Raw genomic sequence first — 12321 nt, forward strand, 5'->3', positions numbered from 1 at the left:
CTCTAGCAGGGTGCGACATTTCTAGGGTCTTTCTGGGAGTTTTGTTTTGTTTTCAAAGTGGTTATACATTGAGCCATCCTCTCGTAGGCTTTTCTTCCATTACCTGTAGGTCCGCAAAGTCCCCAGAGAGGAACAGATCCCTGATGTCTGAATCATGATATACACACACTTTGGTTGCACCTGTGGATTTCTGTGGCACTCTCTGCTTTGTGTGCATGTGTGTGTGTGCGCTCTGCAGTATTATCTGTTTTCACAACATACTATGTGTGCATGGATAGGCATTTATATAAATGGTAACAGAGATGGAAAAACTATTTCATTTTCTTATAGTGAAATTGAGTCACTCTACCAAACAAAAACAAATATTTCCCATAAGTTTTTTCAGCTTTCTTTGTATAATTGACTAATAAAAATTGTATATCTTTAAGATGTCCATCTTGATGTCAGAATACACATACACATAGTGAGATGATCACCACAATCAAACTAATCCATCATTTCACATAGTTACCATTTTCTTTTTGTGGTTAGAACACTGAAGATCTACTGTCTTAGCAAATTTCAAGCATACCATACAGTATTGTTAACTATAGTCACCATGCTGCACATTAGATACCCGGAACTTATTCATCCTGCGTAACAAACTTCGTAGCCTTTGACCAGTCTCCCCATTTTCCCCCTCCCCCCAACCCTGGGCAACCACCATTTGACTCTCTGCTTCTATGAGTTTGACTATTTAAGGTTCCACATCAGATCATGCCATATTTGTCTTCCCACATCGGGCTTATTTCACTTAGCATAATGCCCTCAAGGTCCATCCATGTTGTCACAAATGATAGGATTAACTTCCTTTTAAAGGCTGAGTAATATTCCATTGTATATATAGACCACATTTCTTTATCCATTCATCCATTTATGGACATTTAGATTGTTTCTATATCTTGGCTATTGTGACAAAAGATAACAGCTGTTGGAGAGGATGTGGAGACAAGGGAACCCTTGTGCACTGTCGGTGGGAATGTAAATTGGTGCAGCCGCTATAGGAAACAGAATGGAAGTTCCTCAAAAAATTAAAAATAGAACTACCATATGATCCAGCGATTCCACTTCTGGGTATATAGCCAAAGGAAATGAAGTCAGAATCTCAAAGAGGTATCTGCACCCCTGTGTTCATTGCAACATTACTCACAATTGCCAAGATATGGAAACCGCTCTCTACTCTTTAACCACACACTTCTCACCCACCCTCTCTCATGTGGGTTTGCAGCCAGATGTGCCCCCTACCTTCACCTGGTGGGGCCTTGTCTTTTGCCTTAAAGATGATATACCTATTAACTCCTCGGGAGTTCAGTGTCACAGTCCTTCTTAATTCTACAGTTTAGGTTAGTCATCGTGAGTTTCTCAATCCAGCCTACCTGTGATCCTCTTCTGGCACTATACGGACAAGTCAACACCAATTGTCTTGCTGCGGAGATCAAATGGTATTGAGGGATTGTTCAGATTCGCAGACAAAGCTGGATTGTTATCTGCACTCCACCACTTACTAGATGAGTGACCTTCAGTACGCAACTTCTCTCAGCCTCAGATGTTGCATCTATAAAATGGAGAGTGACAGTAGCACCTTCATGAGGTAGACATGAGGATGTAATGGGATGAAACGCATAGCACGGTCCATCAGATTTTGCATCTATAAAATGGAGAGAGATAGTAGCATCATCATGGGGTAATGTACGGATTTAATAGGATGAGATGCATATCATAGTCCATGTTACATAGTAGGTTATCAGTTCAATTTAGCCATGAGAAATGATCCTTATACAACCCTGTGAGGTAGTTCACATTGTTATCTCTACTTTGACCTACAGAATGCAGAGCAGTTAGTCAACTGGGGAGACACACATGCATTTATATCTCTATCTCTATCATCTATATCTGTATATTAGTGAAATTTTTATTTTGGAATCAGTTTAGATTGACAGGAGAATTACAAGGATAGTAAAGAGAATTCCTGTATTCCCGTCCCCCAGCTTCCCCAAATGTTAACTTTCTGCATAACCATGATGTATTTGTCAAGAAATTAACCTTGGTGCATCACTATTAACTGAACTATAGATTTTCCACTAATGCCCTTTTTCTGTTTCAGGGTCCAATTCACGATGCCACATTGCATCTAGAAGATAAACTTTTACAGCCTGCCTTTTCATTATATTAGTATTTTGGTCTACTTTCCCATTTATTCATTCTATTTTATTTTAACCAGTAGGGCAATAAGTATATACACTAGCCATTAATTAAAATAGCCCTTTTATGCTAGCTAGCGACCACTTATTTTGTTGTTGTTAAATTCAGAGTGAAAATACTGTGAGCCTGATCTAGTAGAAGGGTAAGCAGGTGAACATTCTGTGAGTTTGATCCACTAGAAGGATAAGCAGATGGAAATACTATGAGCTTGATCTAGTAGAAGGATAAGCTGGTGAACAGTCTCTGAGCTTGATCCAGTAGAAGGATAAGCAGGGAGAAATGCTGTGAGCTTGATCTAGTAGAAGGGTAAGCAGGTGGACATTCTATGAACTTGATCTAGTAGGAGGATAAGCTGGTAAACATTCTATGAGCTTAATGCAGTACAAGGATAAGCAGATGAACATTCTATGAGCTTGATCTAGAAGAAGGATAAACAGGTGAACGTTCCACGAGTTTGATGCAGTAGAAGCATAAGCAGGTGAACATTCTGGGAACTTGATCCAGTAGAAGCATAAGCAGGTGAACATTCTGTGAGCTTGATGCAGTAGAAGGATAAGCAGGTGAACATTCTATGAGCTTGATCCAGTAGAAGAATAAGCTGGTGAATATCCTACGAGCTTAATGCAGTATAAGGATAAGCAGGCAGTAATTCACGTGTTGAGATTTTTTCCTACAGCTCGCTCTGCTACTGACAGCTTGAATAAACTGTGGGAAATTATATAAACTTCCCATTCCTTGGATGTGATATTTGTGAAGCAAGAATAATAGTATTTGTGAGATAATTACCTTAAGATCGTGTTGAGAAGATGAAGAAAGTGGAAGAATTTTAACTTTCCTGGGAGGCCACCATAGAAACTACAAACTATCATATGAATTTTTATGTGAATTTTCACTCAAGTGTCTGTTCATATAAAATATAGGAGTGCCTGCAGTTTAAAGATTGTGCCTATAAGAAGAATTCAGTCTACAATCGCCAGAATTCAGTCTACGACAGTCAGAAACTAGCATTAAGAAATGGTTTCCTTCAAGATCCCTTAAACCTCTGTCTTCAGTAATTCATTTTTTAAATTTAAATGCCATTTACGTCCACTGTGAACCACGCCTTATGTCCCTGCTATGACTCAGTACTCTCTTTCCACTTTCTTCATTTATTTTAACTCTTTATTTTTAATTCTTCATACCAATTGGTGGTTGAAAATGTGTTTGCAAGTAGCCAAACTTCAGCTCTCTCCTTCCTCCCAGCCCACTCCCTGAGGTGATTACTCCCGTGGTCTTCAGCTCTATGCTCAGCTTTTTGTAAACTCAAGGGGAACTACTTCGGGGGAAACAGTGTGTCTGTTTTTCCATCCATCCATATGCTAACTGCATGGTTTCAGGGACTCCAGACTGGCCTCTCTGAGCCCTAGGCTGGCATGCTGCTGTCTCGGTCCCCCAAGGCCCATTAGTTAGAGGCCTTGGTGAGCATCTTCTGTGATGTGCCTCTTGACATTGTGACCCACTCCCAGCTCACCCTCCAGCCCCTCCCAGTACCCCTTTCTTGCTCTATTTAGTTATATTCAAGTCACCTCCTAGGTACAAAGCTCTTTTTCTCAACTAAACAGTAGGAGCTCTCCCAGTAATAAACCAGTAGCAATGATGACAATGGCCGTTTCTGGTGCTCTTCCTCTCTTCCAGGCACTAGACTTGGTGCTTGGGATCATAATCCCAGGTAATACTCATGCCTTTCATGTTGGGAATGTGGGGCACAGAATGCTTGATCCATTTGCCCAAGGGCATGGAACTGGTGTTTTCGTTTCCTATGGCTGCTATAACAAATTACCACAAATTTGGTGACTCTCAAAACAACAAAAATTGATTGTCTTATAGTTCTGGAGTTCAGATGTCCAAAATGGGTCCACTTGAGCTAAAATCAAGGTGTCAGCAGAGCTGCGGTCCTTTCTGGAGACTCTAGGGGAGAATCTGTTTCTTGGCCTTTTCCGGTGTCTAGAGGCCACCTGTTTTCCTGGACTTGGGGCACCTTTCTTCATCTTCAGAGCCATCCGTGTAGCATCTTCTCATCTTTCTCTCTGACTACAATCCCTGCTTCTCTGATTCCCACTCTCCTGCCTCTCTCTGTCCTTTATAAGGATCCGTGTGATTACATTGGACCCACTCAGATAATCTAAGATCATCTCCTCTTTTGCCACATAAGGTTTTGGGGGTTTAGACCTCGACATTTTGTGGCACCATCATTTTGCCTACCATAGCTGGTAGAAAGTACCTATGGAATTTGAACTCTCTGACTCCAAAGTCATTGATTTGAGTCCTTTATTGCTCTGAGATTTTAGTCTCCCTGATTATAGTCATCAATTATGACCACCAGGCAATGCTGGCCATGATAGTAGTGACCATCTCATATATATTTTTTCACCACAACATATACTGTCTTGCTCATGAAATTCTCATTGAATCCATGTCATTAGAGCACTTGGTTCTTCCATACTGGCCAGCTCACATGGAGCGTTAAAGTGAGCCCTAACCTGAGCATTGAAAAAGACTTACAAATCTCTCTGTGGGTTTCCTTTGGCATTTTAGGGGGGAAAGCAAACAACTGGGAAGGAGGTATCCGGGTTCCAGGCATTCTTCGTTGGCCGGGAGTGATACCGGCTGGGCTGGAGATTGACGAGCCAACGAGCAACATGGACATATTTCCTACTGTGGCCAAACTTGCGGGATCACCTCTGCCTGAAGACAGGTACTGTGACTCAGAGGTACTTGGTATTGTCTCGTTCAGATTTTGCAGGCAAGTATGTTCTGGTTTGCCTGTATGATGGCATGCTACCTCCAGCTGGACTTATAATCTGTGTGCAGTTATGGGCCTTAAGTGGTGGATCTGCCTAAGTAACCCCCTCACCTGCCGTCAATCCTGTTATCCCAGTGGGAGGTAAACCCCGAGGCATGATGTGGATGGATGGTCTTTAATTGAGGCTTTCTCTTTCGGTATCTGCTGATCCTCCTTCCTGTCTGTGCCCATCATCGGTGTGCCAAAGGGCAGCTGAGCAAATGCTCCTCTCACCCCCCCCACGTTTTAATCCCATAGCTTTCCCTTTGGCCCCACTCGGCAGCTCTTTGCTGCAGCAGCGAGAAAGGCAGCTGGTTTCCCAGTTAAGGGCCCTATTTCCCAGCATGTTTTCCAAATGAAAGTCCTAAATGAAATGTCTTTCTCTTAAATTTAAATACAACTTCATATGACATTGCCAATGGTTTCTTCTTAAGTGTTATTACCAATCTGAAGAGTTTTAAGTGAAGCACGCTGATTAATTGTTTTCATTAGTTTGGTGGCAGGCCAGGCTAATGTCACGCAGGCGGGCTGCAAATCTTGTTTAAATTCAGCTGCCAGCGGAACGAAGAGGAAACAGGAAGCCAGAGAGGAAACTGCAGCTCAGCCAGAGCTGAGTTCATGGATAGATGCTCACCTCCATTGTGTCAAGCTCGTTTCATTGTTTATGATTTTCCTTACTCTTTTCAAATTTCTTCTTTAGGTATACCTTTCCCCCAAACACACACACACACACACACAAACACACAAACGCAAAAGGCGGCAGTGTAGAGTTCAGCTGTTCTCAAACTTTGTGGTCTCAAGATCCAGGTACACTCCTCAATGATTGAGGAATCCAAAGACATTTTGTTTATGTGAGTTATATCTATTAATGGTTATCGTGTTAGCAATTACACCTGAAAAAAAATTTAAAGCACAAGAGCACCCAAGTACAACTCCATTGGCTGACAGAGTGATGATGTCATCACCTGCCATGTAGCCCCTGGGAGAGTCCACTGTACGCTCCTGAAAGAGTCATAGTCCAAAAGGCAAAGAACATTGTGTATTACTGTGAAAATAGTTTTGACCTCGTAGACCTCCTGAGAGGGTGTCAGGGATCCCCGTGGGTCTCTGGACCACACTTTGAGAGTAGCTGGTCCTGTGGATAAGAGCAGAGATCCAGAGCTGTACTGCTTGGGCTCAGATCTTGGCTTCACTGCTAGCTAAGTGCGTAACTTACTGGGCCTTGGTTCCTTGTCTGAAAATTGGATTCAGTAACAGCACTAACCTTACAGGGTCAACATGAGGATGAAAAGCATTAGTGCATGTGAAGTGCAGCTTAGAGAATGCATGAATATTTACCATTTTTGTTTGACCGGCCATATTGAGAGGTAAGATCTACAAAGTACAGTTCTTTCCTCTCCACATTTAATATTCATCCAGGATCCTAGAATCATAAAATTTGAGGACTGAAGGGGACTTTTAAGATCTACTCTAGTCAAATTACTCTTTTTCTGCCTTGGTGACAGACAGAAAACTTGTCAGCAGTAACTCATAAAAGGTCTTATGTAAAGCCAAAGCTCTCACTCCTTACTATCTACTCATTGGCCCTGGTTCTTACCCTTGGAATAAAGCTTAACATTTCCTTAAGTAGCTTACACAAAATGTTCAGGTAATTTCATTAATTACATTCTTCTCTCGTGGCTTATAACATTAAAATCATCACCACTCTTTGCTTTCACAATATCTTTAAATGAGTTTCCATCCAACTGGAGAAAGACAAGGGAAGGAAGAAGTTCAGAGGCAACGAGGAAAATCCATAAGGGAAACCTTGCTGCCGGCACTTCCTACCCACCCCAGTCTGAGGCTGATGGAGGTCACTCTGTTTTTCTTGTACATGCCCACTGAAGAAGGAAGCAGCCACCCTCTTAGGCAGACCCAGATATTTTGTGTGTGAGCCAGAGGCTTCAGTAGAACCCATTCTCAATATTGAGGATTCTTTGTTATGCTTGTTGACCTAAGTCAACCCAATCATATTGTCTCTGGGTTGAGGTCCAAGGCCCTGTAAAATGCCATCAGCATCCTAAAGACAGCACAGATAATAAAACAGAAATCTGCTTCCAATCCCCTCATGGGAATAAAGGTATTGCACAATATCTTACTTAAATGGCATTACCAACCAAGTCCAGAAAGCATCTTTATGTATCTGCCCTGGAGACTTTGAACATCTACAGCAATGATTCTCACCCAGGGTGGCTATTCCTCCCAGGGGCCATTTATCCATATCTGGAGACATTTTTGATTGTTTTGACTCAGGATGCTACTGGCATCTAGTGGGTGGAGTCCAGGGATGCTGCTAAACATTCAGACGGCCCCCACAGCAAAGAAATGATCCAGCCCAATACATCAGTAGTGCTGAGATTGAGAATTGCAGCTCGAAAGCTTATTATTGCTCTTTTACAGAAAATGTTGTTTTAATGTAGAACCTCATCAACATTTTTCAATAAAAGCATCTGGATAATATCCTCATATCTATATTCATGTACAAATTTGATGCACAGATATCTGCTCTTTAGAAAATATCCTCCCAGCCAGAGATGGGAAATCCTGGAAGCTGAAGGAGAAGAACTGGTCAGGGTCAAAAGCAGATGAGGCTCAAAGGTTAAACACAAAGATACCACTGACTCAGCAAGTCTGCTCCCAGGTATATACCCAAGAGAAATGAAAACATGTCCACACAGAATCTTGTTCAGGAATGTTCATACAGCATTATTCATAATAGCCAAAAAGTGGAAACAACCCAAATGTCCATCAGCTAATGAATGGATAAACAAAATATGGTCTATCCATCCAATGGGGTGTTACTCAGCCATTGAAAGAGATGAAGTAAGGATCCATGCTACAACATGGATGAACCGTGAAAACATTATACTGTGAAAGACGTCAGTCACAAAAGAACACATACTGTATGATTCCATTTATATGAAGTGTCCAGAACAGGTAAATCCATAGAGACAGTAGATTAGTGGTTTCCAGGGGCTGAGGGCAGGGGAGAATGGGGAGTGACTGCTAAAGGGTATGGGGTTTCCTTTGGAGCAATGAAAATGTTCTAAAATTTGTTGTGGTGATGGTTGCACAACTCTGTGAATATACTAGAAACCAGTGAATAAAAAAAAAAGAAAAAAGAAAAGAAAATATCCTCAATTCTTTCCCACTAAATTGATGGAAATCAGCTTTCTCGATTTTTTGCTTGAGCGATATTGCATTGATCTTTTTCAAGAGAATAAACTCAGAGGGTTGGACCCAAGCTGTTTGAGGAGCACTTAACGAGGTGTCCTCGCTTCTTTCTACATGCTTTGTCAGAATGAGAGGATTTCCGGTCAGAAGACCCCTGGCCTTCAAGTGTAACCTTGTAATGCTCAAGAAGCATTTTGTGCCTGGTGGGTGCCTTTCCTGACCAATCAAAGCTTGGTGGAAGATGAGAAGCCCTTTGTTGCAGTTTCTACTTAGGTAAAAAGAGCGGTAGGCCAGGGTACACATAAGAGATTTTCGCTTTGCAGAGTCTCAGCACTGCTGTGAGAATAGTTCTCTAATTCAACCCCGTGGTGTGCCTATGAGATTCCTCTCCGCAGTGCATTTTTCCTTCATACATACTAAAGCAGTTCATTTGCATTCTGTGACATGGTTTATTAAAAGAACTTTTGGTGGCCATCACCCCAGGCATATTCAGAAAAATTATTCCCCCTGTGTCACCAAATAAGCTGATTCTGGAAATAAATGGAGGGCAACCTTTTTTTGTGACAGAAAATCTAGGCAACAGGGCCTTACATAGAAGAAAAATATAATACCTAAATGTATTAACTCATTAAAGTGAAAATCCTTCCTGTCAGTCTCATCTTTGCAAGCAGATAGAATATTTCCATGCTAAGTCTATGACCATGCTCCTTCTTAATGTTGGTAATAAAGGATTGCAAAATGCCGTAGTTGGTTAGACCTTTGGAAAACATCTCAATTCTGGCCATAGACTATGCAGCTGGGAGGGAAGGAAAGGGAGGCTGACATTCATGAGAATCAACTTTTAGAGGTGAAATATTTAAGACTCCTATTCCATAATTAAAATTAAATTTGATTCCTTTTTTTTTTTCCAAGTTAGGAAAAGAAATCAATACTTTAATGCTTGATATCACCTTTGTCTAATGAAGATGAGGGCAGTGACTTAGTTCTCCCAGTAAATTTTGGTGACGTATAGCTAGGCAACCACTTCACTCTGTCACTACAATAAAATAGTCGGTGAGCTGTATGTAGTTCACCATCGTTTTGCAAAATAAAAGGTAAAACTCTCATGTACCTCCAACCACTTATAACTGTTCTTGCTTTATATTCAAATATGGCAGAGTGTTTAATGTTTACGAAAGGAAACATTCTTTTTAACTATAAAAATAACTTTCTGGATACTTGAGATTCCCTTTAGTTTATTAAAGATATACCTACTTTCTTCTAAAAATGTTTCCTCTCCTATTACTTCCTACGTTGAAAAAAATCACTTTATTTTGAACAGTGCACAGGTAAGTCACAAACATTGTGCCCCAAATTAACCTCTGTGTCAGTCGCCAAAACCTTCCTTTCTGTGTCCCCTCCCCCAAGAAAACTTTCCCTTCTCCTGTGATCCCCAAATCTGCCCCAGAGTTGGCCAGGCAAAGCAAGTGCAAAGGACGTGACAGCTAGATGGTTCAATTGCTCAGAGCTGAGAGAGAGACAGCACATTCATGGAAGAATGAGGTTGCTGTAGCCCAAGGAAGGTCCCCAAAACATGCTCTTTTCAATTATGTGAAAGCTGTCCCCATGCTATTGAATTTACCCTGAAATTCAAAAACGAAGCTCCTTGGAAATGAATTGTTAATATTGCTACCCTTGTCATAAATCAAGAACCCAAAGAGAATATTCTCACTTTCCAAATTAAAAACAATCTCAAAGGAACACATTTTTCAGAATCAAGCAGACACTACCAGAGAACTCATCCAATTTTGTAGCAGTGGCTACAAACTTGCTATGCAAACTTGAATTCGTTTGCAGAAAAGGCCAGTTAGATGACTCCCGTAGAAAAGAGCGATGCTTTGCGTCGGTTGAAAGTGCATGGGCCCCTCTTCCACAAATCACGATGTAATGGAAACATTTCTTTCCTAGCAATGTCAAGACAATTGTGCCATCTCCGGCTTATTGCTATCGTTAGCTGTGATTTGCACATGTTGTTTAAAACAATCCCAAATATTTTGATAGCTTAGACACCCTTTAAAAGTTTAGCTCAATAGGGTCACTTTCAGTTTTTCATGGCAGAAATGAGCCTCTTTTTGACAGCCCATATTTCTGCAGCACTGTGAAACGCTCGCTTTCCCTAGCAGAGTGATTTATTGCTGGCTTCTAGGAAAGAGCATGTTAGGTGTAGGATATAAAAAAAAAACCTGAGATCTATCTCTGCATTTGAGGAAAAAGATGTTTGCAGAATAGACTTTGCTTCCCTCCTCTAAAAAACAAACTTACTGTTTTGCCTTTAAGTAAGAAAAAAATTGTGAGATGTGGAGTCATTTTTTTAATTAAATCCCCCTTCATATTATCATGACCTGGTTAAGTTATGAAATACTGATCTGAAGAAAGCATTTTCAGCTCCTGTGTTCTTAAATCAAGTGTTGAATCTTGTTGGCTTATGATGAAAAATGGCTTCGAGAAATAGAGGTAGAGATTGTGTCCAAAAAATGGAGATTCATTCTGGCCCTGGAGCGGCCAGGGAAAGGCCTCTGCACGTGGAGGTGGTGGAGAGGGATGGGAACTCTGTCCCATCTCCCACCGGCAGGTCATTTGTTACCACTGGCAGCTCTTCGCGCTCAGATACTCAGACCTGCACACTTGCCCTCTCGTCCCTTCCTTTTTTACCCACCCTATTCAGGATCTCATTTTCTTAAGGACTGAGAATTTCTTGAAAGGAATTTCAAAGGAACGAGGCATGAGAACTGTCATTTCAGGATCGAAATAGTGTTTCAGAGAACATGCTGCTTCTGACTAGAACCATCTCTCTACCTTGTTTCTTTCTCTTCCTCCCATGTTGAACGGGAATGCAGGCTTGGGAAGTGAGCCAAGTCCATCTTTTGTTCTTATTTTTAACTTATGATAATAGAATATTTTCAGTCCATAGACTTCTGCGGATCGCATGATTAATAACAAGGGTTGAGGCCAGAGAAGTGCTAAGCAACGAGGCTATAATTACATTACAGGGTTTTTAGTGACACCAAAATAAACCACAAAAAAATCTAAGGGATGCAGACCTCTCGGGAACGCTTACCCAAATTATATAACCAAGTTAAACTTCAAGTTTCTATATTCCTTATAACAGAGGATGACAGGGATGGAGAGCTTTTAATCAGAGAAAGAAAATCCTCCAGTTAAATAACCTACCTCTTTCAAAGCAGCTCTCTGCCTCTTGTTTCGATGGCAGTGGCCTAATGTATCAGTGACTTTCATTCCTCTAGTCACTGTTAATATATGTTTAACTCAAAACAAAATTTGGGGCTTTTTCCTTTATTTACAATGCAAATAATTTTATTTTGTTCATCACCAATTGTATATAGCTATTGTTTGCCATCTGGAAAGTTGCCCTTCTTGGCCTAGCTAAATCCCAAGTATTAAGAGAGATATTTACATTTGGGAACAATCCATTCCCAGGTGTTTAATATCACCATCATTATTATTTATAAATTAATTCATTCTGGTTTAGAAATTCACTTTCATTGGAGTCTATCCACTTCAAGTTGCCCTATACTATATATTATTTTTTTAACCCAAATTGTCAGATATTCTTATTTTCAATAGAGCTATGGTTCATAATTAAAGCTTGCCCTTTGGCAAGACAATAGGCAGAAAATTGGGTTTAGGAGAAGCAGTGGGGAGAGCGGTTGAGAGCATAGATGCCCAAGCAGCTGGGTTTCAGTCCTGTCGGCTCTTACTAGTCACATGACCTTGGATAAGTCACTTAGGCTTTCTGGCCTCCATTTCCTCATCTCATTGTCGTGGGATGAGAATGGTCCCAACTCATGGTGCTGTTTGGAAGATTAAACGAGTCCATGAGTGAGCAGAGCTGGCCTCGCTGCGCTGCATATGGCACCCAACAGGGGACAGTTAGTGTTCTTTGTGTTGCTTACTTAACTATGACTGTGTGGCTCTATCATGCTCTCCTTTGCTGGAAGGACAGCTCAGAATTCAGGGCATTTTAGCCCAAGGACACAGTGGCCATT

The 12321-nt window shown here is 41.1% G+C and overlaps 1 protein-coding gene across 1 annotated transcript in view; it reads left to right on the top strand.

The window, feature by feature from the left end:
• Window positions 1-12321, top strand: part of STS (steroid sulfatase) — a 166497-nt gene that overhangs the window by 136530 nt on the left and 17646 nt on the right. Inside the window, exon 9 of the mRNA XM_044768186.2 lies at window positions 4816-4975. Within this exon, the coding sequence (XP_044624121.1) occupies window positions 4816-4975 (160 nt within the window). The remainder of the gene's footprint in view (window positions 1-4815; window positions 4976-12321) is intronic.

The sequence above is a fragment of the Equus asinus genome, chromosome X (genome assembly GCF_041296235.1).
Source record: "Equus asinus isolate D_3611 breed Donkey chromosome X, EquAss-T2T_v2, whole genome shotgun sequence".
Classification (NCBI taxonomy): domain Eukaryota; kingdom Metazoa; phylum Chordata; class Mammalia; order Perissodactyla; family Equidae; genus Equus; species Equus asinus.